Here is a 26,946-nt window from a genome sequence, read left to right on the forward strand (position 1 = left end):
CTAAACACAGGACTGGCCTCTCCCCTGTTGGCTGCCTCTTCTCAGTAGGGAAGACTCAGGGGGAGGTCTGCTCAGAGCTTTTGGAGCTCTGGGGCAGCTGGAGGCAGGCAGGATTGGGCTGAGAAAGTGGCTCCTGGGCTGCCCGGCTCCCTCCCCGGGGGGGCTGGCTCCTGCCCTCTGCTCCCCAGCGTGAAGCCCCGCAGCTTTGGAGGGGCTAGAGGCCACTCGGCCTACGCTCCCACGGGGCAGATGGGAGACTCGGGCCAGGGGAGGCTGGGACTTGCCCAAAGGCATCCCGCCAAGTCAGCGGCTGAAACTAACAGCCACTGAGGGGAAGTTGGCACAGACGAGGAGGGCAGAGGTGCCCGGTGCCCGACGGCCTGGCCGAGGCTGCCCACGGGGCTCCCCGGGCCGACCACGGTGGGACTTGGGCACGTGGCTCCACCTGTCCGAGCCTCCAGCGCCTCGTGGCCATAATGATGCCTCATAGGCTGTCGGAGGATGAAATTACAGGAGACAATGATTGTAAAAGCGCTCTGTGCGCCCAGGGGAGTTACGCGGCTGCTGGCAATAACAAGAAATTATAAACCCCAGGCCCGGGGCAGGGGAGGGTGCGGCGAGGCCTCCCCCCACTCCCCACCCCCTGCCCTCGACACTCAGCTTGAGATGAGCGCATAGCCCGAAGCATGGGCGGTGCAGCTCAGACCAGGGGTCCCTGGCGCAGTCTATCCTGCTCTGGGGGTGGTGCAGGGGCTGCCCTGACATTGCCCAGGGGCGGGCACCTTCGTGGGAAAGAGTGGATGACCCTGACCTCCCCATTCTTGCTGTTGAGCCCGCCCCCTCCACAGCCCGGGCAGGTGGCCAGAGGCGCCTGTGCGCCCGGCTCTGGCCAAGTGTCACCTTGTTGAGGGCCTGCCTGCCCAGCCTGCCTCCCTGCCCGCGGGCCAGCTGGGCCCGGACCTGTCTCAGGAGCACTTCCTCTGCCAGTAATCCCTGGGCCCGCCCTCGGCCACCCGCCGCCCCTGCCCAACTCTGCAGTGACCTGCCCTCAGCTCGCACGGGCCCCGGGGTACAGGCTGTGCCTGATGGGGTCATCCTTGTGACCACAAGGGTGAGCCCAGCCTGAGCCCTAGCTCTGCTGCCTGCACTAGGACCCTGAGCTGAGATACTGAATCTTTTTGGGGCTCAATTTCCTTTCTGAAAAATGGGAATTTCCACCATGTGTTTGGGACGGCTGCTCCAAAGGGTAAAAGGAAGCCATGTGGGGGCAGGGCACTCAGTAAGGAACTTAGTGAGCCTTCTTCGTGAGACCTCTGTGCTTATCTAATTGCCAAGGGGCTCCCCTTCCCCTTCAAAGTGTGTTCGGGCTAGAGGCCACCCTCACCCCCTCACCTTGGGGTCATTGACCACCCCTACCCCAGCCTCATGCCTCCTGACCTCTGAGCTCACCCAGCACATTCTGCAGACAGCTGCTGTGGTGCTTGGGCCAAGCCAACTCCTGCTTTCTAGGTGGGGTGAAGGCCATGCCCCAGTCCCCCTTCCGGGTGTGAGGGTCCCAGTCGCCCCCAGCACCCCAGCCTGCTGGCTCAGCTGGCCCCTGACTCCTTTAGGCAGGGAGTGCGGGAATGAGTGCCCCATGTTCCAAGCAGAGAATAGGCCCAGAGAAAAGGACCCAGCCCTCTTGTCCCCACACAGCGCCACACCGGGTGACCCAGGCACATTTGGGTTGAGACTCAGTACTGATGGATGCCCCAGAGGCAGGGGGAGCAGGGGAAGGCTAGGCTAGGCCTTGAGCCTCATCGCTGAGACAGGACCGGAGCAGCAAGATGCCTGGCTGATCTGAAAAGGTAGACTTTGTGCTGCCAAACTGGAAAAACCAGCGGCCACTTGGGCTAGGGCTGGACCTGTTTCTGATGACCAAGGAAACTCCAGCCACCATAGCCACGATGGTGAGGATGCAGGGGTTCAGCCTGTGGCTCCGGTTACATGCTGGCCAGGCCAGCCTTGGCCCCCTTCCAGTGCCCACGGCTTCCCCTGCTGCTGTCCTGCCTTCTCTGATCCTGGCCTGGCTCTGTGATGGACTCAGGGCATGGGGCAGCGCTTCTCGACCAAGCAGGGTCTCCCTGGCCCGGGCCATTTGTCAATGTCCGGAGGCTTTTTTTAATGGTTGTGACTAGGAGGCTACTGTTGGTGTCCAGTGTATAGAAGGCAAGGATACCGTTAAAAATGTGGGGTGCAGTGTATGGGTCAGGCCCCACCACAGGGCATCACCTGACCCAGAATGTCAGCAGTGCCGAGGCTGAGCCCAGGGGCAGAGCCAGGAGTCCCGAAGACAGCAAGGTCCTAGAGCTGGGCTGGCTCAGGGTTGCACTTACCCCTTTCCCAGCATCATGACGGCACGGGGAGGCCAGGGTGGGTGTTGCTCCCACTCCCCCGTTACAGGGGGTAAAACGGGTCCTTTGGAAGAGAGCAGAGCTGGCTGGGTGCCCCAAACATCGCATATGGGCTCTGTGTCCCCTGCAGCCAGCGTAGCTGGCCTGATCTCACTGTAACCAGCCAGGCCCAATCGGGGTGCATCTCTGGGCCTCCCCACTCCCCCTCAGGCCCCTGCAGAGAGCCACCATGGTACAACTGGGGGCGAGACCCCATGGGCTGGGAGACTGCGGGCCGGTTGCTCCCCCTCCCACATCTGGCTGAGAGTCCTGACCTCCCTGGGCCTGAGCCATGACACACTAGGTATTTCCAGGTCCTCCATGTCAATCCCCTCTTGGTTTCCGAGCAGAAGAGATCCCATCCATCCCTGTCACACTGCATGTGCTGTCACGTCTTTTGTCACCTCATTCATGGAGCACCCACTGAGTGCAGGGCACCTTGCTGGCCCTTACCCACTCGTATCCTGGCTCCGGTTAGTCTTCATAGCAGCCCTGAAGCAGAAGGCTACATAGGCCCATTTCCCAGGTAAGAAAACTGAGGCCCAAGGAGGCCCAGCTGGCATCCAATTGGTGCTAGGACTAGAGCCATGTTTGACCAGAGCTCAGTGACCCACCCTGCCCCAGTGGGGGGCCCTGGCCAGCTTGGGACAGGTTCAGGTTCTTCTTTGTGAGCATAAGAGCCCCAGTGAGGGTGCAGGCAGGGCACTGCCACGGCCTAGTGGCCATCCGCTGTGCCCTCTATGTGGTCAGGAGAAAAGCTACTCTAGGAGCGGACAGAGCACTGCCCAGCCATCCTCCCCGGATGTCCTCTCAGGGCCTCCCTGCCTCTCTTTCATGCCCGAGGAAATTGAGAGTCTACAGGGTCCAGGGACTTGCCCCAGACGCCCCACTTGGGCCAGCCTGGCTGTGCTCCACCCTGCCTGCTACATGCTCTGCTGGGGGTGCCCCAGGGCTCAGAGACAATGCGGCTTTGTGGGATCCTCTACCTCTGCTCACCCGAGCCCTGACTCCTGAGACGTTACCTCATCGGGGCCAGGCCCCATGGGGCGGGGCCCACCCAGGAACAAACAGGCCGGGGTGCTGCCACAAGCCCCCACCCTCTGCTGGCCCCAGGGTTGGATGGTCTTAGAGTCTGAGGCCACAGCATATGGACAGGATGATTAAGGCCCAGAGAGGGCTAGAGAACCTGCTCGTAGTCACACAGCAAATCTGGCGGAGCCAAGGCTGCCTGTTACATGGAGTTGAGTCACTCTGAGATACAGGTGGTGACCGGAGCCCTTCATGGGGACAGGCTTTGGGGTGGATGGGGGTAGATGCTGGTGAGAGCTGGCGGCTCTTCTAGCCCACAGAGAAGCCTGTGGCCCCAGCATGCAGAGCTCTGGGCCAGGAGCCCATAGAAGCCACAGAGCTGGGCTGTGGTCGGGCCCCAGTGATAGGGGAAGGCCTCAAACCACCTCCAGGATCTTTGTTCCACTCGAGCATGCTCGGTGTTGGGTACAAAGTCATGAGCACTAATTGTCCTGGGTCGTGGCCAGCTTCCTGCTGAGCTGGCAGTGTAGAGACAGGCAGCCTGGGGCGGGCTGGGGGGTGGGGGGCAGGGGAGCCAGCCCTGGGAGCAGAGGTTTATCCACCTCCTGGGCTGGGCCCGACAACAAATGATTGCTCCCCACACAGCCAGGTGGGCATCGATGCCTGCCCCGTAATGTCTGGTGACTGCCCCTGGGGTTGCCTGGCTGAGAGTGTCTGGGACCTTCACAGAAGGAACAGACAAAGGAGCGCCCTTGGGCTGGGGCCCGAGTGGAGGGTAGGCTCTGGCCCTCTCAGACCCATTCCTTTCTCCCCGTCACCCCTGCCCTGACTCAGTCCATGCACTCCCTCACCCACAGAAGCTCCCTCCCTATCCACCTCCTGCTCCCCTTTCACTTCATGCACCCCCTGCTGGATGCCAGGACTGTTCTTACTGGCAGCTCTAACCTGGTCACTTCCCGCCCTGAAGCCCTGAATCCCTTCATGGCTCCCTACTGCCCCCAGGCCCGAGCCAGGCCCTTAAGCAGGTGTAGGGTCTTTCTTTGGCATGTGGCCCAGCCCGCTCTGCAGGCTCTGTCACCCACCCTCCTCCTGCAAAGTCCTCGCAGGTCCTAGATGCTGTTCTTGTTGCCAGGCCTTTGTGTTCCTGTGTTCAGAATGCTGCACCCTCTTCCTACCCGACCCATTCATCCTCGTCTTCCAGATGTCAGCCGCTTCCGGGAGCCTGCCCCAGCCCCCCAGACCTATAGTTCTTATTCATCTGCCTCCTCCCCCACCTCAGCGTGGAGTCCTTGTCACAGCCCTCTTGGTCTGCTGCTGGGGTCTTGGCAGGGGTCAAGGAGTGCGTGAACAGGTGGGCAGTTAAACCCAGTGAATGGGCAAGGGTGACAGGGGAGGCACAGAAGGGGTTACAGCCCCGTGCTTGAAGTTGGCACAGATCCCTTTTGGAGGGAGTGACTTGTCCCTGGGCAGGTGTCAGACCCACTGGGGTTTGGGTGCAAAATGAAATTTCCAGCCTGACACCAGTCCTCCTGGTGGAAGGGAAGCCAGCACTCAGCCCTGCAGTGCCCCACAGAGCACACACCGGGGAGGGAGGAAGGACCCTTCCGTGGCCAGGGTCCAGAGAAAGGCAGGAGCTACCAGGCTCAGACCTGAGGTAGGGGTGGGCCCGGTCGGCTCGTGACACCTGGGAGACTTCATCTCCTCCCTCTGGGTCTTAGCTCCCCTTCCCATGGTCCCTGGGGGTCTCTCCAACTGGCTCTGAGCCACAGTGCAAGCCCAGTGAGGAGTGCGTAGCAGGTAGTGAGCGGCCTGTCAGGAAGTAGGGGAGTTTGCTGGGAGCCCTGTCCTCAGTGAGTGGGGCTCAGCAGGGACACTGAGACAGCCGTGTGGGGAAGACTGGGAGAGAGGCCCGGCTGATTACTCGCCCTGGGAAAGCCTGAAGGCAGGCCTCCCTCCTCCCTGGCCGCACAGACCCCGTGGGATTTTGCTAAAATGCATCTGCATGCCCCTTCCGCTCAAGACCCTGCAGCAGCTTGTCCCGTGCTGGCCTGGCCCCACAGGTCTTGTCCTGCCCATGTCTGCTCTGTGGACACCCTGCAGGCCACGCCCTTTGTCGCTGGCCCCACCCCTTCTGTCTTCCCACCACTTTCCACTTTGGGCCAGACCCTGTGGTCCCCACATTCACCACCTCTTTCTCCAGGGCTTACTGCTTTTCCTTCCCCATCCAACCCTCCCACCCCCCAAAGCCCTTCCTGAGCCCCAGGCGGAGGTTGCTGCCCACCCCCAGCCCCGCCAACATGTAATTGTGCCTCCTGTCCCCCAACACAGAATCTCAGGGTGCGGAGCAGTGGGGGAACAGAGTTCTTCACACGGTCGGCTACCAAGTTCAAGGGGGCCCTGGCCCAGAAGTTCATGTTCGTGGATGGAGACCGGGCCATCTGTGGCTCCTACAGGTGACTCTCGAGCTTTCTGGGGGCTGGGGACAGAGGTGGCTCTTGTTCCCAGCTGATTTCTGCCCTTAATCCTGCCTTATGACACCCTGGTTATTCCGGTTCATTGGTCCCCAAACTGCTAAGGTGTAAGCAGGGCTGGGGCACACCCGCACACCGCCAGCCTATCTCCAGAAGCAGGCAGGGGAGGGCTTTTGTCCTTAAGACTGGTGTTCCAGCCAGTGGTGTCACTGGCCTGGACGTGGGTGTGGGCCAGGCACACAGGGCGGTCACTCAGAGAGCCGCCTCCAGGATGGGCCAGGATGGCTGTAGCCCAGCTCCAGAAACCCCGCTGTATGGGGGCCAGCAGGGTGGGGGCTGCCCCAGCAAAGCCACTGGTGCCAGCACCTGCCACCTGGGTGCTGGAGGACAGCAGGGCTGTACCGGGCATTCTGCAACCGGCCTTACGGGGTGCTTGCACAGCCCAGAGAAGTGCCACATTGTGCTGTGTTACACAGGTGGAGGCAGCCCCAGCACAAGCGACTCATCCCGGGCTCAGGTCTGACCCCAAGGCTCGTGCTCTTCTCTGCCCCTGCTCACTTGTTTCCATCCAGGCCCCCATCACCAGTCCGATGAGCCCCGGCCTGTGAGTGCGCAGTGGCTGGGGAGGACTCCCTAGACCGGGGACCCAAGGCTTGAGGGAGGAAACTGTCCCCCACGTGTCTGACCAGGCCACCCTGTCTCTCTGTGCTGCAGCTTCACGTGGTCGGCTGCAAGGACGGACCGGAACGTGATCTCCGTGCTATCTGGCCAGGTGGTGGAGATGTTCGACCGGCAGTTCCAGGAGCTGTACCTCATGTCCCATGGCGTCAGCCTCAAGGGCATCCCCATGGAGAAGGAGCCAGAGCCAGACCCCGTCGTGCTGCCCTCCGTGGTACCGCTGGTACCCTCAGGCACCGTAGCCAAGAAACTAGTCAACCCCAAGTACGCGCTGGTCAAGGCCAAGAGCGCCGACGAAATTGCCAAGACCTCCTCTGAGAAGCAGGAGGTGAAGAAGCCCCCTGGGCTGCGGGGCGCCGCACTGGCTGAGCGGCCCGGAGACCTCCCGGAGGCACCCCCGCCCGTCCACCCCGGGCTGCTCCACCTGGAACGAGCCAACATGTTCGAATACCTGCCCACGTGGGTGGAGCCGGACCCGGAGCCTGGCAGTGACATCCTGGGCTACATCAATATCATTGACCCGAACATCTGGAACCCCCAGCCCAACCAGATGAACCGCATCAAGATCCGAGACACATCCCAGGCTGGCACCCAACTGTGGAGGCAAAGTCAGGACTGCAGCCCCGCCCCCGGGCCCAGTGCCCCCCAGGACAGGGCCCTGGCTGAGAACGGCCTTTCTCAGGGGGATCCCGAGCCACAGCCCCCCGTGCCCAAGCCCCGGACGGTCCCTGTGGCAGACCTACTTGCCCAGGACAACAGCAGTGTTGAATGGGCCCTGGAGACCCCAGCAGAGAAGATGCCCCAGAATGGGACAGACCACACACCCCCCCGGACACGGAGCTCAGGCCATGCCCCACTCCAGAGGCAGCTGTCTCTGACCCAGGATGACCCTGATGGCCAGGGAACAGCGATCCCCAACGGGCTAGATGGGGAGGAGGATGAAGATGATGATGACTATGTGACCCTCAGTGACCAGGACAGCCTCTCAGGCAGCTCTGGCCACGGCCATGGCCCCCAGCGGCCCTCGGCGGCCTCCTCTTCTGTGTCAGATGAGTATTTTGAGGTGAGGGGGCGCTCGGTTCCTCTCCAGAGGCGCCACTCAGAGCAGGTAGCCAACGGGCCAGCCCAGACCCCCCGCCGACAGCTGAGTGCTCCCCACATGACCCGAGGGACCTTTGGTGGACCCCTGGGTGGTTTGCCGTGGTCCCCAGGTCAGGAGAGAGAAGAGGCAGCTACCCCGAGGAGAACACAGGCTCCGCATTCCATGGACAAGGAGACACAGGTGAGTGGGGGTCCCTGCACACGAGGGGTCCCCACCGGGGCAGGGGGTAGGTAGCAACCACCTAGGGCCGCACACGTGACTAGTCCTTACCAACGCTGGAACCCACTGCCCCAGCACCCCATAAGGGCAACTGAAGCCGGCTGCTGGGAGCTGAGAGGAAACGTACTTAAAATACAGAAATTTCCGACGCTCGAGTTTCAAGGAGTTGACTCTGCCCTGTCATTGGGTGGTCCACTCCCTGTTTGCCGACAGCACAGACATGGCCCTGTACACCCCCCAAGGTCACACGGCAGCAAGTGGTCCTCGTCTGGACCTTTTATGTCAAGCCACTACCATGCCAGTCCCTTTGATTATGGCCCTGGGGACCATTGTCCTCCCCTCTCCCCTGGACCAGGAAACAGCCCACATTCGTGCTTTGCCTCTCCTCCTGGTGACTGCTGTAGGTCAAGGACACAGAAGTGTGGGCACCCTGCAGCCTCGCCCCAGCCCCGTGGCCGTCCTACCTGGGAAGAGCGCACGGCTGATCATGCCTGGCATGATGATCAGGCCCATGGGCAGCATCTTGAGGTAGCTGGCCAGGATGGAGCCTGCCTTGGCGTGGTTCAGGTCCCTGGCGGACAGTGAGCGCTGCACGATGACCTGGGGGTGTGAGAAGGGGGTGAGCCCCAGGCCCCCTCAGGAGCACCTGGGCTGGGGTTTCTCTGTATTGTGCTCAGGGGGTGGCGGGAGAGAGGGTGCTGTCCTGCTAGCCCTCGGGCTGCCGGAGGCAATGGCAGATCCCACCAGAAGCAAGATCATGCCGTTCCAGGGGCTCAGACTCAGTCTCCTCATGTGTCTGTTGAGGAGGGAAGGCATGATTCTGCCTGGCCTGACACACTGGCACTTGTCAGGGCCAGAGGCCACTCTGGTGGGATGGGACCTGGGGCCCCTCACCTCCATCTCCTGCGCCCCGTGAGAGTGGCTGCACACTCTTGCATGTGCCAGGAGCACACACTGATACCAGTGTTACATCCCTGGCCGAGGTCTGGAGCTTTAAACCCTGGGGTTTGGGGGAGCTTGTGGTCAGGCAGTGGAGGGATGCTAGGAGCTGCCCCAGCACTGCTCCGCGTGTAGCCCTAGGCAAATCCTGACTGGGCCTCAGTTTCCAGATCTGCAGGACGGGAAGAGGGACAGGACCAATCATTGGAAGCAATGGCATCTCTGAGATCCCTCCCAGCTCTGAAGTGATTTTCCGTTGTGTAGTTTTTTTTTTTAAGTGTAACTTTGAACAGCTTTATAGAGATATATTCATGTAAACCGTACGATTCAGTGGTTGCAGTATGTTTACAGGGTTGGACAGTCTACAACCGTTACGTTTAAGTATTTTTCATTGGGTGTTTTGCAATTTATTTATTTTTAAAACTATTTTTAAAATTTTATTTATATATTCATGAGACACACAAAGAGAGAGGCAGAGACACAGGCAGAGGGAGAAGCAAGCTCCCTACGGGGGGAGCCCGATGCAGAACTCGATCCCAGAAGTGATCCTGGGATCACGCCCTGAGCCGAAGGCAGATGCTCAACCACTGAGCCACCCAGGTGCCCCAGGTGTTCTGCACTGTAAATCACCACCTGCAGTTCAGGAGTGAGAATCTGTGATTTTTCACTTATTTTCAAAACATGCTAGTTGAATGTATAATTCCCAGCATTTCCTCTGAGACTCAGCTCCTGGTGGAACAGGGTGCTGAAGTGGGGGTCCTGAGTGTGCAGGACATGCTGGCTTCACTCCTGCTTCTCCAGCAGCTGCCTCTGACTTGGGACAAGTCCCTGCCTCACCTTGGGCCTCAGTGTCCCTGTCTGGGCAGTGAGTGGGTTAGATACAGCTCTCTGTAGACCCTTCCCCTCAGATATCCTGTGGTTGCAAGAGCCCTGCACTCTTCATGAGAGAGAAAAAGCATTTTCCTAAAACCCCATGCATCAAATCCCACTATTTCATTCAATACTCACAGTGGCCTGTTCTAGGAGGCAGTGGGGGAAGCTGCTGTCACCCCATTCTGCAGCTGGAGGAGCTGAGGCTCACTGCCCTGGCAGAGTGAGCATCAGGCAGCGAGGCCGGGACCTTCCCTGCGGGGTCAGCGGGCTACCACATCCCCAGCACCTCTGAGCACAGGCTTGGCCAGAGCTGGCAGTCACTCCTCGTGCTCAGCCACTTAACCTCCCCGAGCCCCTGGGTCCTCATCTGCAAACTGGGATACTACCACTGACCCGCGGGCTTGCTGCCATGTAGATGGCCAAGCCCGTGCCTGGCTGCTTACGAGTTCCCTGAGTGCCACTCTTTGGGAAAGTCCTGAGCTGGCCTGGTGGTCACAACACCGTGCCCACTGTGTGATTGATGCAGGTGCTGTCACCTCCTAAGAGGGAGACTCCCTGTGACATGGAGCAGCAGCAGGTGCCAGAAGGTATGCTGCTGGAGAGGGCAGGACCCCAGGAGGCCTCTTGGCCCGTGTGCCTCCCTGCGTTTCTGACAGGGCCACCGAGGCCAGGGAGGGGCGGAGTAGGACCAGGCACCTGGGATCCGGTGCAAAGGCACCCACGTTGTGAGGGTGCTGGGCCAGGACCTGGCCGTACCCCAGGCAGACCCTGAGCGGGAGGACGACAGGGAGGTAAGGCTGTGGCCAGGCTGTGGGGCCCCAATGTTGGTGGTAGTCAGGACCACCTTGGGGTCAGCCGTAGCCTGCCTTGGCCTCCTCGTGTGACATTCCTATCCAGGCAGTAGGGCCCAGCCAGCCCTGATCTTGAGGCCAGGCGGTGTGCTGACTCACTTGGCCTTCATGGGAAACTCTCCTGATTGACATCCCGCCTCGAAATGCCTGTGCCACACCAGGCCCATGCTGAGTGGGGAAAAGAGAGGTGTCCTGGAGAGGAGGGGCATGGGCGAGTGCTCTGCTCTCCCGAGATGCTGGGCAGACACCTGCTGTCAGCTCATCTGTGCCCTAGAGGCCCACATGGGAGACAGCAATCTTGGAGCATCATGTTATAGCTGGGGAAACTGAGGCCCAGCCTCTCAGGGTTCCTGAAGCCTCCTAACCTGGATTACTCCCCACTGACACAGCCCAGAGACGATCCTCCTGCCTGGGCCAGGGCTGAGCCCACTGAGCACTTTGCTCGCTGGGCAGGAGCCATGGCCATGGGGGACGTCACTCAGTTCTGGGTGCAGATCCCAGTTCTACCTGCTGGGCCTGGGAATGGGGTTGGCTGGGCCTATCTCGCAGGGAAGGCTCTCCTCCTCCATCCCGTGGTGGTGGGGCCGTTGGGGGTGCAGGTCCAGAGGCAGGGTGGCTGTGTCTTGCCTCACAGAGTGCTTCCTAGAGCTGTCCCCGGCCTTCTGGGGCAGGCAGAACTTCTGCTCGGAGGGGGCGGTCTGTCTGGGGTTCCCTGGTGTGTTCACGGCTCAGGGAGAACAAGAGTCAGACTCCAGAAGATGACCCAGCCCCTGCCCTCACCCGAACTCCTGGCCCAGATATAGATGCCAACCCCATTGACAGATGGAGGAAGCTGGGGCAGGAACAGCGGAAACCTCCCTTACTGTAACCATAAAAGGTGGGATCATTCCCATATGACATGGGGAAACTGAGGCACGAGGTAGTGAAACAAACCTGTCGAGGACCGCCAGCTGGTGTGCGGCAAGGCCAAGAGGCAAAGCCAGGCGTGCCAGCTTGGGGTGTCCTCACTGTCTCTGCTCTTTCTCCTCTAGGGCCAGCAGAGCCCCCACTACAGAGTCCCTGTCTCGGGGACCAGGGATAAAGATGGCTTCCTGCGGCCGATGAGGACCTCGGGACCCCTGCGGTACCGCCCTGCTGCTGACGGCGCCGAGAGCTCGGCCAGGAAAGCGGGCCCCGCCGTGGCAGGCCCATACCCCTGGCAGGTCAAGGGTGGCCCCATGACCCGCACGCTGGCAGATCCTGGGACCCCAAGGCCGGCCCGAAACGCCAGCCCCCAGGCCGATGGCAGAGTCCCTGAGGAGCACCCAAGTCCTTTTGGAATCCCGTACTCCAAACTGTCCCAGTCGAAGCACCTCAAGGCCAGGACGGGCAGTGGCCAGTGGGCCTCCTCTGATTCTAAACGGAGGCCTCAGGCCCCCCGGGACCGCAAGGACCCCTAGCATCCTGTCCCTGGGCCTGGGGCCATGCGGTCCGTGGCCTCTGCCCCAGCCCAGACTCACCAAGCAGGTGTTTGTGGGGCTGCTCCAGGGATTGGCAGACGGACCGCCCGGACCAGAGCCCACCCCGGAAGGCGGGAAGGTGGGGTGGATGGCGACATTGACACTCACCTGGTCAGTGCACCAGTACCAGGTGGCCATGATGGTCAAACCGAAGGTCATCCCAGTCCACGGGAGGTCCCCTGTGTAGGGGTCTCGGAACATGTGCATGGCATCTGCACGCGGCACGTGGCAGGTTGTGTTGGCGATGATCCTGGATGGGATGGCCTGGGCGTAGGCGACCGCCAGCTGCTCATACCCGCCGATGTGGTCAAAAGCTGGAGGGGGTGGGACAGGGATGGGTTGGTGGCTGGTGGCCCTGACTCCGGGCCCCCACTTCCCAATGCATCAAACTTGACTTTTTCCCACTCACCTTTCCTGGTGTCTAGAAAGGCATGGAGGGTACAGGGTTTTAAAAAATCGGGGAATTCAAATGGCTGTTTTATTTGTATTTAAAATAATACTATTAAATGAGCATTTTGCACTGGACACCACAGTGTCCTCTTGGCCCTGGATACCTGTTGGCCCCGGGCAAGGGGTCCTCTGCCAAGCTTCAGGTTGTCAAATCAAGGGAGCCAAAGTATTCTTTCTTGGCATTTGAGGACCTTCCCGGGGAGTCTAAAGTGTTAAAGTCCTGAGCTGAGGCTTCCGAAGGATGTGATTTTGGCAAAGCTGAGGATGGCTGGCAGTCATGTAGCACTGAGAACAGAAACAAGTCCCAGCAGGGGCAGGGGAGTGACCAGGGCCGCGTGGCCAGCGGCTGGGCTCAGGCCGGAAGGCTTTTCTCTTGAGACCAGACCACTTTCACTCCCTCACTGTTTCTGTCTACCTCAGGGTCAGGGCCCTGTGTGGCCAAATCCTGGCCCATCTGTGGCTTTTGCTGTGTCTACAATCAGTCCCCTCCCATCCAGGCTGGCCCTGGCTGCCTGGGTCCCCCTCCTGCAGTGGCTCCTGGGGACACAGGCCCCTGGTCTGAAAGGAGGCAGATACAGAGACGACTGAATACAGGAAACCCTCTGTCTCATCTGTCCCCGACCCTGCCTTTCCCAATCAGGAAGCCTGCTGCCCGGACCCTGGGTCCCTGCCTCACTGCCACCTGGAGCCTGGGCCGGGCGAGTACTTGGGGCAAATGTACAAACACTGTACAGAGGTCCGAGATTGCCTGGCCACAGGATCCTACAGCCTGCATCTGGAGGAGGCTCGAGAGTTCTTGTGTACTTCTAGGGACGGGGAGTTCACTACCTATTGGGGCAGCCCTCCAGGTTACCAGACCAGTAGCACCGACCGGTCTAAACCCTCTTCTCTCCTTCCCTGCCGCGGCCAGCGGGCTGTAGCAGCACTTCTTGGGGTTACAGACGTGAGTTTGAACAGTTGGAGCAGGCGCCCAGGCAGCTCTGTGGTCTCCTGATTGTGTGCACACCTGCCCTCGGCCCCACCTCACCATCAAGCCCTGAGCCAGGACGGGGGCAGTGGCCCTGCATTCCTGGGTCAGCTCCACACCAGACCTGAGGCCAGAGCTGGTGACAAACACAGCTGGGCGCTGGTGGTGGGAGAGGACAGGCAGCCTCTGTCATCCAGGGGACACCGTCCGGGGGTGCTGACTGCCTGGTGGCTTGTCCTTGGGAGTCCACCCCCACGCAGTGCTGGCACCTGGGTCCGGGCAGGCCAGCCCCCAGACAGCCTCACCTTTGACAGTCAGGATGATGGCCCCCACCACCATGATGAGCGTTTGCAGGGCATCCGTGTAGATCACAGCAGCCAGGCCCCCTGTGGGTAGAAACAAGGAGGCTGGAGGGAGGGACCGCTTTCCCGCAGACCTGTCCCCTGCCCGCTCACGGGCGGCTGAGCTGTGGGGCCCATCAGCTGGGCCCGCAGAGCCAGCTTCCCATCCACACTGGGCCGGGCCGTCGGGGAGGCGGCCCCCTGAGCCCCGCCAGCCCCTCAGGCTCCGGCACGCATCTGCCTGACCACACGGGTGCGTGGGCTGGGGGGCAGCTCCCCTCGCTGCGGGCCCACCGCCGGCTGGGCATGTACCTGCGATGGTGTACAGGGCCGTGATGATGAGCATGAGGATGGTGGAGAGGTAGAAGTTCCAGCCCAGGCAGATGTGCACAAAGAGGGCGCCCGCGTACAGGTCGATCTGGGGAACAGGAAAGAAACTTGTGTGGAAGCTCAAGGTGACCGCAGGAGCCAGGGCAGCACTCATGTGACATGTGGCCACGATGCCCCATGGATAGGGAGGGACAGACGCGCACTCCCTCCCCTGCACACCTGTCGGCGCTGTCGCAAGGGTGGGAGGGGGGTCCCGGGTGTGGACAGGCTGTGTGCAGGGGATGTTGCTGATGTTAATAAAGTCCGAAGTGGCAACCAAGGAGCAGAGTTGTTATTGAGTCTGGCCCCTGGGAGATATGTGAAGGGAGGAGCCCTGTACCTTGGCTTCCCAGAGGTCCTTGACAAGGAGGAGTCCAGGAGGGCTCCCTGAGGGAGGCGCAAGGAGATGGGTCTGCAGCTTTGGTCTCCAGGCCAGTCCCATCTGGGCATGCCCCCCTATTCTCTGCTCCTCATTAGACCGGGGAGTGGTGGTGTGAAAAGAGACCAGAAGTGTTGAGGGGGGCAGGCTGGGGAACAGACGGGCAGTCTTGCTTACTGCCCTCCGGTGGGGTTGGAAGTGAAGCCAGGATCATGTCTCAGGCCGAGGCTGGTCCCCTGGGCCGGATCCCACCGCACCTATCCCTGACTGTGGGGCAGCATAAGGGGCTGGAGCCCTCGTTCTGCAGTGAGCCTTCCAACCATAATTCCACCCCCAGGGGTGAGCCCAGGGAAGGCCAGCAGGACTCTGTCCTGTGGGACCTGGGGTTGGGCAAGGGGCTCCAAATCTGCCATTCTGGGCCTGCTTAGTGCAGGAGAGCTGACTCGAAATACAGCCTTTGGGGCCAACAGGCTCCTGAGAAGCCTGGCAAGGCGGTGGGTCAGCTGAGCCTGCGTGTGGGGGGAAGCACAAGGCCCAGGGGCGCGGGCCCGGAACAACTGCAGCGCCTGGCCCAACACCGAGCCAGCCAGCAGTGCCCAGTCGGCATGTGGACCCTCTGCCCCGGCCCCAGCCCTGAGGACACAGCACCCACAGAACCTGGGTCTCACTTCACAGCCTCTGTCCCCTGTAGCTCTCCCGCCAGGCTCCTCCTCTACCCTCCCTGGGAGAGACCAGCCAGTGTGGACTCTAACAAGGTGCTTTTGGAAGAAGAGTGGCCGCTCACTCTGGCTGGCTTGGTGGTGTGCATGTGTGTGAGCATGCACGCGTGTGTGTTGGTAACAGTGTGTCTACCTCCAGCCTGAGGACAGAAGCCCAAGGTGGTGAATGTCAGAGCAGGAAGGACTCTTCGAGCCCCTGTCCCATCAGACCAGAGAAGAAACTGAGGCCTGGGGAGAGGAGGGACTTCCTGCCAGGTATCAGAGGTGAGAGTGGCCAGTGAAGGGGGACAGGAGTCCTCTAGAAAGAAGCAGCCCCTCCCCCTGCCTGCTCATCCCCCAGCCACCACTCAGGACCCTCCCTGGACCCAGGCCGCCTCAATGGGAGCCTTGAGGCCCCAGCCATATGTCTGTCTGAAGCCGGGTGACTTGGTCACACCGGGCTGGCCACCGTTGCACCCCCAGCACTGGCTGAGTCCCTGTGCCCTGGAGCTGCCCAGTCTGCACCCCCTATCTTCCAGAACTGTCTTCCCAGATGCAGCTCCTGTAACCTCTCCTCCTCAGGAACGTTCTTCCGTGAGAGTAGGCCCTAAGGAGTGATGAGGACCTGGACAGGGGTCAGGAGCCACACAGGCCAAGGTGTGAAGGTAGGACTCTGGCTGCTGTCTTCCCTCTGGGACCCTGCACAGTGTCCAGGAAGGACTTGCTGCCGCAGCGAGTATAAGATTGCCTACAGGCTCCCAGGGAGGCCCCAACAGGAGCTTTTGATGGCACCCAACCCAATCCGACCTCTCCTGCAGCCCGAGCCCTGTCTTCTGTGGGTCCCCGGAGAGCTGGGGCTCGGTAGAAGCTAGAAATCCTAAACCCAGAGCCGCATAGCCCCAGTCTGTGTCCCTGGTGAGCTGTGTGCTGGCCACACAGCTTTGAGCAGGTCATGTCACCCCCTGGGCCTCGGTGGCCCTTATCTGGAGGGTGGGGTTGCGGATGTGGAGAGAGGGGACACAGATACAGGCCCTCCATCCCTCTGCAGTCTCTCCATCCCTTGCCCTCCGGGAGGTTGGAGGGAGGGCAGGCAAGACCCCCAACAGAGCCTGTCCTGCCCCTTGCCCCCTCCATCGAGGCCACCACTGCCCCTTCAGGGCTCCAGAAACTTCTTTGCCACACTCCCTACACCCGACGCTCTGGCCACTGCTGTTTCCAAAACACTCCCACGTCAGCCGTTCCCACCCTCTGCCCCATCCCTTATCCAGAGGAAAATCAAGTTCTCAGCATTTCCATAGCACATAGAACAAAATCCAGCTAACCAGGCCCAGCAGCCCTATGCCACCTGGCAGGCCGTCCCTGCCATCCCCTGCGTCACTCACCCCTTCCTGAGCTCCAGCCTCACCTCTACCTTCACCCCTTCCTTCCGCCTCTGCGAGCCTGGCATGTTCAATGCAGACCAGTCTCTCCGAAGGGAGCCTGACCTCTGCCCCTGCTCTCATCGCTCTAGAATTCAGCCCCGCCTTTGCTCCTTTCACCACACTTTTACTATTGTGATTCTATTGGCCTGTGTACTTATCTTTCTGGAACACAAAGCTCCCTGAACATAAGGAATGTGTTTATCGCCCAGGGCCCGGCACACAGTAGGCGCTCAAGTCGATACATTTACATGTGTATCCCAGGGGTTGGCACAGCAGAGCCCACAGGCCAAGTCCAGTCACACACATTGGTAGGTATCGTGTTTCTCACCCCAGCAGCAAAGTCCAGTAACTGGTGTGTGTCCTGCGAAGCCAAAAATATTTACTCTCTGGCCCTTCATGGAAACAATTAGCTGGCCCCTGGCATATTTTGTCATTCAATCCCATGACGTATGCCAGGCCCATAGAAGCACTGGGGACACATCAATGAACAGAGAGAAGAAATGGGGGAGACACTGAGGTGGGGTGGGGAACAGATGTCAAGGAGAGAGGCGGGCAGGCCGTGTAGGATGTGTCCAGGAGAGTCGGGTCAGGGGGCCTGGATTCTAGGTATCTCTAGGTCAGATACTTCTGGGACCAGAGAGGGGACAGTGTGAAGAGCTGGCCTAAGTGGGCCCTGGTTGGCATTCAGGGTGTGCTTTCCACTCTTACCCTCCTAGGGGGACAAGTCCAGGCCCCCAGGGGAAAGAGGCCTGGAGGGCCCACCAGGGTGGCGCCGCAGTGCCTGAAGGGCGCCGCCAGGGGTCAGCTGTGTGAAGGAGCTGACGGGCCACAGGCCGGGCTCCCGCAGCTTGGGAGCCGCCAGAGACCGCGCGCTCAGCGCCCCCTAGGGGACAGTCCTGGCTCACCTCCGCGCCCCCACCAGTGACCTCTCCCGGGTAGAACGCCAACACCCTCATATCTAGACCTGGGGCCGAGCAGAAGGCAGAAGGCCTGCTAGGCCAGCCTCACTGGGTGGGCAACTCCTTGCCCCTCTCTGGGCCTCAGTTTCCCCAGCTAGGGACCCAGAGACAGAGGTGGGCATGTCAGGTGTGTTTGAGGGGCCCCCAGAGTAGGGAGGATTCCAGGCTGTGTTGGCTGGTTGCTGGGAGTACGGCGCAGCTCACCGATATCTTGGTGAAGACAGACAGCAGCAGGGACAGGACAGACAGGTAGGTGCGGATCCGCTGGCCTCCATAGCGCTTCTGAATGTATTCGGGCATGGTGACAATCTGGGGAGACACGGGGGTGGGACTAAGCTCTTGCCTGAGTTCAGGGCCCAGAGCTGCTCCAGGACAGAGCCAGGCCCGCTTACCACCTGTCCCAGAACCTGGACTGTGACTAGGGACAGAGAGACAAGTCTGGGGGCTGTTGTGACAAACCCAGATGAGCTATGACACAGCTGAATGGGGAAGATGGCCATGACGGCTAGGAGATCCAGGAAGTGGAAGGCACTGGAGGTCAGTGACTGCCCAGCTGGGGCTGAAGGAGTGGGCTGGTCCGGGACAGAATCACCTGGGGGAGGCCCCCACGTGTGCCCCCTAGGTGTGCCGCCCAGGTGTGCCCTCCAGGTGCTGCCCACGTGTGCCGCCCAGGTATGCCCCCCAGGTGTGCTGCCCAGGTGTGGCCCCCCAGATATGCCCCCCCCCGTGTGTCCCCCAGGTCTGCAGCCTGTGTGCTCAAGCAGACGGAGCCTATCCCCCAGGCACAGCAAGCAGGGACAAGAGAAACCAACAGACAAAGCCCCCAGGCTGAGGTCCTCGGGGACATGTCTTCATGAGTCCATAGGGATATTAGTTGCATTAATAACAAATCCAGCCCTGAAAGCAGTGGGTTCGCGCACCAACTCTTGAGCAAAGCCAGGGTTGCCGCTCATCAGCTCCGCCGAGCCCAACCAGGGCTCCCGAGCCAGGCGAGGCCATCCCGAGGCCCCAGGTGTAGACTCACCTCTGAGGAGATGTAGATGGGCACGAACACCCAGGCCAGGGCCAGCAGCACATATGTGGCCTGAGGGGGACAGAGGCAGAGTGAGGACGGCAGGCACAGCTCCCACAAACCCTGCTCTAGAAACATGGCCCGGACCAGTTGTCTGCAGGCCTGCCTGGACACAGGACCCTGCAGCGGCCTCGTCCTCTCTCTGGGCCTCTGTAAGCAGATGGCCCTGGGCCAAGGCTAACAGCTCCCCTCCCGCGGGCCTGTCTAGCGCTTCGGCCATCCGAGGACCAGCCTGTCCCAGGAACACCACCTGTCCAGACACTGGCCACCTGAGGTGCCGGGAGCTGCTCCTTGGGCCGAGGGCAGACTCCGGTGAAGCCCTACCAGCGTCCTCTGGGGCTGCTGCCCCTCTCACACCCGCCCGCCACCCCCCCATCACCACACCCCCCCTCCGCCAGCATCTCACGTTCCACTCGAAGCCCGCCACGGCCAGGCCCCCGGCCGCACCCGAGCCCGCCAGTCCAATAAAGAGGCCCGAGCCCTCGCTGCTGGCAAAGAGAGAAGCCCCAATCTGGAGGACAGAGAGGACAAGGAATCAGCAGCAGCCCCCCTCCCCAGACTCCGAAGCCCCCACCCTTTACACAATTCCCAGCACCCTATCCCTACACTCCCAGCTCCAGGACTCCCGCCAGCCTCCACCCGGCCCATCATTGCCTGCCAGGGCTGGGGGGAGGGGGGGGGGCCTTGGGTGAGGAAGGCACACAAGGTGACCTCAGGGATGGGCCCCTAGCGGGCACCTGCACCAGGGGTCCAGTCCCACCAGAAGGAGGGGCTGTGGGGGGGAGGAGAGCACTCACCGGCCACCAGGTCATGTCCCGGCCCGCCAGGAAGTAGCCTCTCACCGTGTTCCTGCTGGCCCGGCATGAGGACTGCAAGAGCGGAGACAGAAATGGGCACACGATGAGATGAGCACTGGGTGTTATGCTATATGTTGGCAAATTGGATTTAAATTTAAAAAAAAAAAAAAAAAAGGAAAAGGGCAGCCTGGGTGGCTTAGTGGTTTAGCACTGCCTTCAGCCCGGGGTGTGATCCTGGAGACCCAGGATCGAGTCCCACGTCAGGCTCCCTGCATGGAGCCTGCTTCTCCCTCTGCCTATGTCTCTGCCTCTCTCTGTGTGTCTCTCATGAGTAAATAAATAAAATCTAAAAATAAATAAATAAAATAAAAAAAAATTTTAAAAAAAGGAAAAGAAATTGGAACCCTCACAACCACTGCAGAGAACATAAAATGGTGCCCTTGCAGTGGAAGACAGTCTGAGAGCTCTTCAAAGACTTAAACAGTCAACACTTAATTGGGAACACAATGACCCAGCATTCCACTGCACCTCCGAGAGAACTGGAAACCTACGTTCAAACAAAACTTGTACCTGAATGTTCATAGCAGCATATTCACAACAGCCCAATTGTTGCCCAGTTGATGGACACAACCAGATGCCCATCACCTGACGAACAGACAAAAGGTGGACTGTCCATACAACGGAATATTACCCGACCACAGGATCGAATGTGGTTCTGAAACCTGTCACGACACAGATGGCCCTCAAGAACATTCTGCCAAATAAAAGGAGTCAGATGCAAAAGGCCACATATGGTAATGATCCCATGGGAATGAAATGTCCAGAACAGGTGAATCCATAGAGGCAGAAAGTACAGTAGTGGTTTCCAGGGGCTGAGGAGAGGGGGCAAAGGGGAATGACTATTAATAGGTGTGGGGTTTCTTGCGGGGTGATGAAAAAGTTTTGGAACCAGATGAGGTAATGGTTGTACAACACGTGAATGTTCTAAATACCATCGAGCTATACACTTTCAAATGGCTTAAGTAGGCTCCATGTTCAATGTGGGGCTTGGTCTCACACATGCTCTACCGCCTGAGCCAGCCAGGCGCCCCTAAGGGGTGGGATTTTTGTCTCTGTGTGACGACTTTTGAGTCAAGGATTCTGAGAGCTTCTTGGCCTTGATTTCTTGTATTTTTTGAAAAAGATTTTATTTATTTATTCATGAGAGACACAGAGAGAGAGGGGCAGAAACACAGGCAGAGGGAGAAGCAGGCCCCAGGCAGGGAGCCTGATGTGGAACTCGATCCCAGGACCCCAGGATCATGACCTGAGCTGAAGGCAGATGCTCAACCACTGAGCCACCCAGTGCCCCCTAATATTTTAAAGATTTTATTTATTTGAGAGAGAGAGCAAGCATGGAGTAGGGGGAGGGGCAGAGACAGATGGAAAGAGAGAATCCCAAGCAGACTCCCTGCTGAGCATGGAGCCCAGAGCCTGACATGACAGGGGGGGGGGGGGGGGGGGGGGCTCGATCCCAGGACCCTGAGATCATGACCTGAGCCAAAACCAAGAGTTGGACACTTAACTGACTGAGCTACTCAACACCCTCTCTTACTTCTAATATTTTAATCTCTGATACATTTCAAAGAATTATCACTCCAGTATTCCTGCATACCTTTTGTTTTGGGAGGAGTATGGAATTTTGTGCTCCATAATATAATTTTTAAAAACCTGAAATCAGAGTGCCTGGGAGCAAATCCCAGCTTCTCTGCTTCTTGGCTGTTTGATCTTGGGCAAGTTACCTCACTGGTGCCTCAGTTTCTTCATCTGTAATATGGGCCTAATAAAAGTTCTTCCCTCATAGGCTTCTATGAGATTTAATGAGTTAATACTCGTAACAGTCTGACAATGGTGACTGGTACCTAGGAGGTGACCAATAAGGGTCAGTGATTCTATGGATTTTTCAAGGCCTCACTGAGTGCTATCTGGACAGGAGAAAATGAAAAGAGGTGAACTTGAGGACAGAAGACATTTGAAAAGAAAAACACAGCAGGTGCATTTATATATTTTGCATTCTTTTTTCAAAGCATACATATCCTAACCTAAGGCTGGATCACACAATCTCAACTGATATACAGGCCTCTTTCTACCTGACTTTAATTGCACACACACACCCCATCATATTTAAGATGGTTCTCTTGAATTGATTGCATCTGTCATTCAAAGCTTTTGATATGAGTCCTGCTTGCTTTTCTCCCACCTGAACTCCCATCAGTTTCTGTGAGCTATGATCCAGCCACAGTGAATGCAGTACTATAGAAGGTTCCAGGAGTCTTGGCCAGGATGGTCACTTCCAGCTGTGTAGGCTGTGCACTGTGCAACTTCGAGAGCAGCTCTGTTCTTAACCCATGATTTTTCCTAACATCTCCTCGTCTTCCAAGGATATGGTGGGCATTGCCAATTGCCTCCTTCTTGCCCTTTCCCTTCCTGAGGGGTCTCATTTCTTCCTGGCAATTGGCTTGAGTGATCCAGACCCAGTGTTGAGCTCCAAGAGTCCTGACTCATCTAAGCCTTGGGACCATTCCTTTGCTGTCACACCTGGTTCAGGGCAGTTGTGGACTTAAGCAGGGATGGCTCCTGGCCTCCTAGGAGGTGGAGGAGGATGCCAAGGCTCTGGGGATGCTGGCAGCCACATGTACCTAGTTAATATTCACTGAGTGCCCCTTGGCAGCAGAGTTGATTCCAAGTGCTTTATTTGTATGCAGTGTTTTATTACCTATGAGGAAGTCAAGACTTTTAGAGCTGAGAGTGGCAAGTGATGGAGTCAGGATCTGAACCCAGGCTGAGCAGACAGGCTGGGCATCTGTGCAGGAAACTGGGCTCAGGACAATGCCACACATGGGTGGAGGCTGAGAAAGCCAAGTGAAATGCACCCATAGTCTTGATGATGCTGTGAACCCCTGGATCCTACTGTGCCTGAAGCCTATATATTATTGGACTTTTCAAGATGACATCATTACATTTCCTTCGTTGTTCGAGCTCATCCGATCTAGGTTTTCTGTCACTTGTTAACAGAGACCCTAATAGATGCAAAGGCTCAGCTCAAGGTCCCTCATCCAGGTTCACCTCCTTAAAGGTCCTCCTCCCCCTGGTTCTCCTAATCGCAACGTCAGAGCACCTTGGCAGGTGCACCTGTCCAACCCAGCTTGTCCCATCTGCATTTGAGTGATGAACACCCACAATCTGGCTCTGGCACCCTTCTCATATGGCTCTGTTCTTTGCTGCATATGCTCACAGCCATCCGGCCAGCAGCACCGAGCTGGGCCAGCCTGGCCTGCTTGGAGGGACAGGCTAGAACTCCCACAGCCTCATGGCCCGCGGCACCAGCCAAGCTGGGGGAGGTGGGGCCCGGGCACTGAGGCCGATGGGCCCCAAGCACCGGGTGGCTCAGATGCCCAAAACATTTTCTGAGATTGTGCATTCAACTAAATCTCCCCAGCCGTGCTGGCCAGGAAGGCCTTCTCCCCACTCCTCTTCCCTCTTCGGAGCTTGCTGACCTCCAACACCTGGCCGTCACCTCACCTCCTCCAGAAAGCCTCTGTCGCCAGCAGCCCCTCCCCTGAATTCCCAGCCACCAGCTCGCCCAGAAACATAGCGTGCTATGGCTGGCAACAGATTTTCCCATCCACTGGCCCCCTGTGCTCCTTGGAACGGCCATGAGAAGTGGGCTGCACAGATCTGCACTGCGTATTTCAGGAGACGTGCCCAGAGAGGTTAAGTAACTTACTCCGAGTACCCAGAGTAGGGACTAGAAGCTAGCGGTCCCGACCACCAGCCCTGACCTGCCTGTGGTTTACTATTCCACCACCTAAGAATCAACTCCAATTACTCCTGCTGCCACCACCCCCAAACCCAGCACCCCCAGCACCCTCAGCACCGTCGCACCATTCCTGCTGTAGAACCAACAGCAGCAGCAGCAGAATCCGAGCCCATGTGGGCACCTTGGGTAGCAGAACTCCTCTGACTCAGGCACTCAGGGCTTGGGATGAAGTAGGTGCTGAGTCTGTCTTATAGATCAAGACCTCAAGGCCCAGAATGCTGAGTGGCTTTTTAGGATGCCAGAGCTGGGAATGTGACATTCTTGCCTCTGGCACTCAGGCTTAAATCAGGGGCTGGAGTGGATAAAAAAGGATACTCATTCTCCCCCCGTGGATGAGACCACCATGCACCATGGCTCAGGGACGCTAGCCTGGGGAGCTCTGAGGACAAGGAGGAAGGGCCTGGCCTCTGCAAACCCAAAGCTGGCTTTTGTGTTCACCTCCCTGCCACGAAGTCCTCCAAGGTCAGCATTATGAGTAGACAGGAGGAACCTCTCTTCCCCTATGCACAAGGACTTGGGGTTCACTGGGTAAGTCCTAGACCCCAGAGCACTGGGGTTCATCTGTAAACGGGGCTGTGGGGACCCGGTGATGAGCACAGGGCCTGCAGAGCAGTAGCCTCACTGCTGCTGGAGTCTGTGATGACCTAAATCACTTCTCTTCCTCATCGAAGGTGAGAGAAGCTGTCTCAGGAACTAGGCTAGGCTGGTGGACACAGTCCTTTTAAAAATAAAGGTCCCGGGGATCCCTGGGTGGCTCAGAGGTTTAGTGCTGCCTTCAGCCTAGGATGTGATCCTGGAGACCCTGGATCGAGTCCCACATTGGGCTCCCTACGTGGAGCCTGCTTCTCCCTCTGCCTGTGTCTCTGCCTCTCTCTCTCTCTCTCTCTCTCTCTCTCATGAATAAATAAAATATTTAAAATAAAATAAAATAAATAAAATAAAATAAAAGTCCCCAGGCTCTGTGTGCCCCTCCCCTTCTCTGGATCCTGACCCAGCCGGTGTGGGAGCAGCTGGGCAGATGTTCACACCGTAAGCCCATCTGACGGAGGAGACAGAGGCTGGGAAGAGGACACGGTACTGGATACCCAGCTTGTCGGCCGAGCGAAAGCCCAGTGAGCTTCCCCGCCCCCCGCCGCCCCGCCTGCCCACTGGAGAGGACTTCCTTTTCCTCACCTTGGACACTGAGCAGCCACTGCCCAAAGAGAAAGGGACTAGGTCAAAGTCTCGGACAAATCCACCCCAGGGCCGGGAGGAGGACCCCAGCGGACCTCAGGCCTCCAGGAGAGATGATGCCGGGTTCCCAGCCCCAGTGCCCACCCTGGCCGGCCGCCCCCTGCGGGCCTCTCACCCATATGCCCACGGCCACATTCAGAGCGAAATACACGGTGATGACGACGATGTCGGTGACGCTCAGCTGCGGCCGGGGAGCATGTGGGTCGCCGGTGGAGTTGTCAGCCGTCATCCTGCAGCAGACACCAGCTCTGAGCAAGAGGAACTGAGGCCGGACCGGGTCAGAAAGGGCTTCCCGGCAGGCAGTAAATTGATCATTAAACCGAGCAGGGATGGTGGCATCTCCAGCCCACAAGGCAGCTGCGTGCAGGGAAGCTGCTTCCAACTGCAGCCAGGTTGTCCTCTGCCCCCCAGCGGGAAGCAAATCCTGACTGTGAGAAAGGGGGAGAGTCCCTCCTAAACTCAGAGGAGGTTTGGGAAAAATAAAGGGAGTTAGGGGGCACCTGGTGGGTTCAGTCGGTAAAGTATGTGCCTCTTGATCTCAGGGTTGCGAGTTTGATCCTCATGTTGGGTGTGCAGCCTGCTCAAAATACTTTATAAATAAATAAATAGGTAGATGATAGATAGATAGATAGATAGATAGATAGATAGATAGATAGATGATAGATAGATAGGCAGTTTGCACCCAAAGGCAAACAGAATAGTCTGAGAAAGGGCTCAGTTACCTGATGTGTGGCTCAGACCTTTACTTAATTTGTATAAGAAGGGGCACCTAAGTGACTCAATGGTTGAGCATCTGCCTTTGGCTCAGGTCGTGACCCCGGGGTCCCTGGATCAAGTTCCATATCGGGTTCCCTGCAGGGAGCCTGCTTCTCCCTCTGCCTGTATCTCTGCCTCTCTCTCTGTGTCTCTCATGAATAAAATATAAAATCTTAAAAAAAATAAAATAATTTGTATAAGAAGCATGGAAGGTTGGAGACAGATGCCTCACGTCTGGGGACACCACTGTGGTGGGCAACCATGTCCTGTGGCTGTTGGGCCATGAGTGGACTTAGAGAGGCTTGGGATGATGCCTCTTGATCTCAGGGTTGCGAGTTTGGTTCACTTCCAGCCACAAGAGTCTCAGCCCCAGAACATCCCAGATTTGGACAATAAAGGCCTGTTGCCAAATATTCTGCTTTCTTTTTCCTTATTACTAAATACTCTTAACCACTGAAAGTCTTTGGGAAGTTTCACGGGTTCATTTTTGCTTTCTTTTTCTAGACCAGTTGAAACAATCTCAAGCCCCTCGTTGTGACCATCTGTTCAGGTCTCCGTGGTCTCCTCAGGACGTCCACGGAGGGACACATCCAGCAGGTGCCTGCCAGGAGCTGAGGACAATGCTTCGCCTTTCTGCATGCTGTCGCATTTTGTCACTCACTCAGAGTAGGTGACATCATATCACAGTCAAGGAATGGAGGCCAGGAGGCTAAGCCATCTGTCATCTGACCATGTCAGGGGCAGAGCTGGGATTCAGCCCTCCAGATCTGACCCCAGATGTTCCCCATTGGTGACAGTGATGGCTCTGGTTCCACTGGAACCCACAGAGTCTCAGATGCTTACTCACTAATGAAATCATTATCCACAGCCTGGTGGATGTCTCCGACACTGCCCGTGGCTTTGCAAAGCATTTGGAGTTTAACCGGGACACGCAGCTCTTCTAGAAGTGTTAATGAGTGAGCAGTGAGCTGGGAACATACTGACCTGCAAAAACCCAACTGCACCTGTTACTTGGTAACCCGAGGTAGACTGTTTAAAGATTACATGCAAAACTAGACACGGCAGAGCAACTAAGTCACTGTGTATAGTAAATTCAGGCAGGCGCACATTGCCCCCTCCCCAACTACCCACACCGTCAGCCAGCTAGCCTCTCCAATGGTGTTTACTTTCCAAGCCATTGTTAGAAGAAGCATAGCATGAATCAAAAGATCATTTTATACCAGAAGGACCCAACTGGATACTATCGAAATTTATTAAAGCAGTCTCCTAAAGATAAAGAGGTTGAAAAATAGTCTTTGGTCCCCTCTCCTCAGCCTGGGTCTCAGAAGGAAATAAACCATTAGGGATAAAACCGCCTGCCTATGGTAACAAGTTCTGGGGACTAGAGGTCACAAGGAGTGGATGGTCACAAGGACAGGGAGAGGACAGCAGTGAAGGACATGAGAAATTCCACACTTAAGCCCAATCACATTCCATATTCCCACCCCGCCCTACCCAACATGACCACACTCGGATCAAAGTCTTCTGGCCCAACTCACCGAGGACAGGAATG

General features: G+C 58.2%; 2 protein-coding genes across 3 annotated transcripts in view; one reads left to right on the forward strand and one right to left on the reverse strand.

Annotated features, from left to right (window-relative positions):
* FAM83G (family with sequence similarity 83 member G) overlaps positions 1-14,501 on the forward strand; it is a 30,474-nt gene extending 15,973 nt beyond the window's left edge. The window contains exons 4-6 of the mRNA XM_041770853.1: positions 5,790-5,914; positions 6,647-7,892; positions 11,626-14,501. Coding sequence (XP_041626787.1) covers positions 5,790-5,914; positions 6,647-7,892; positions 11,626-12,033 — 1,779 coding nt within the window. The 3' untranslated portion in view covers positions 12,034-14,501. The remainder of the gene's footprint in view (positions 1-5,789; positions 5,915-6,646; positions 7,893-11,625) is intronic.
* The window catches only part of SLC5A10 (solute carrier family 5 member 10), a 56,273-nt gene extending 31,356 nt beyond the window's left edge, over positions 1-24,917 (reverse strand). For both annotated transcript variants that reach the window (XM_041770855.1, XM_041770854.1), the window contains exons 1-9: positions 24,754-24,917; positions 19,547-19,618; positions 19,156-19,260; positions 18,702-18,761; positions 17,882-17,986; positions 14,164-14,269; positions 13,816-13,896; positions 12,202-12,407; positions 8,396-8,531 (exon numbers count right to left, since the gene is read on the reverse strand). In XM_041770855.1, the coding sequence (XP_041626789.1) occupies positions 8,396-8,531; positions 12,202-12,407; positions 13,816-13,896; positions 14,164-14,269; positions 17,882-17,986; positions 18,702-18,761; positions 19,156-19,260; positions 19,547-19,618; positions 24,754-24,867 (985 nt within the window). In that variant the 5' untranslated portion in view covers positions 24,868-24,917. The remainder of the gene's footprint in view (positions 1-8,395; positions 8,532-12,201; positions 12,408-13,815; positions 13,897-14,163; positions 14,270-17,881; positions 17,987-18,701; positions 18,762-19,155; positions 19,261-19,546; positions 19,619-24,753) is intronic.
* Positions 24,918-26,946: the final 2,029 nt, after the last annotated feature.

This window comes from Vulpes lagopus, chromosome 10, assembly GCF_018345385.1.
Source record: "Vulpes lagopus strain Blue_001 chromosome 10, ASM1834538v1, whole genome shotgun sequence".
Classification (NCBI taxonomy): Eukaryota; Metazoa; Chordata; class Mammalia; order Carnivora; family Canidae; genus Vulpes; species Vulpes lagopus.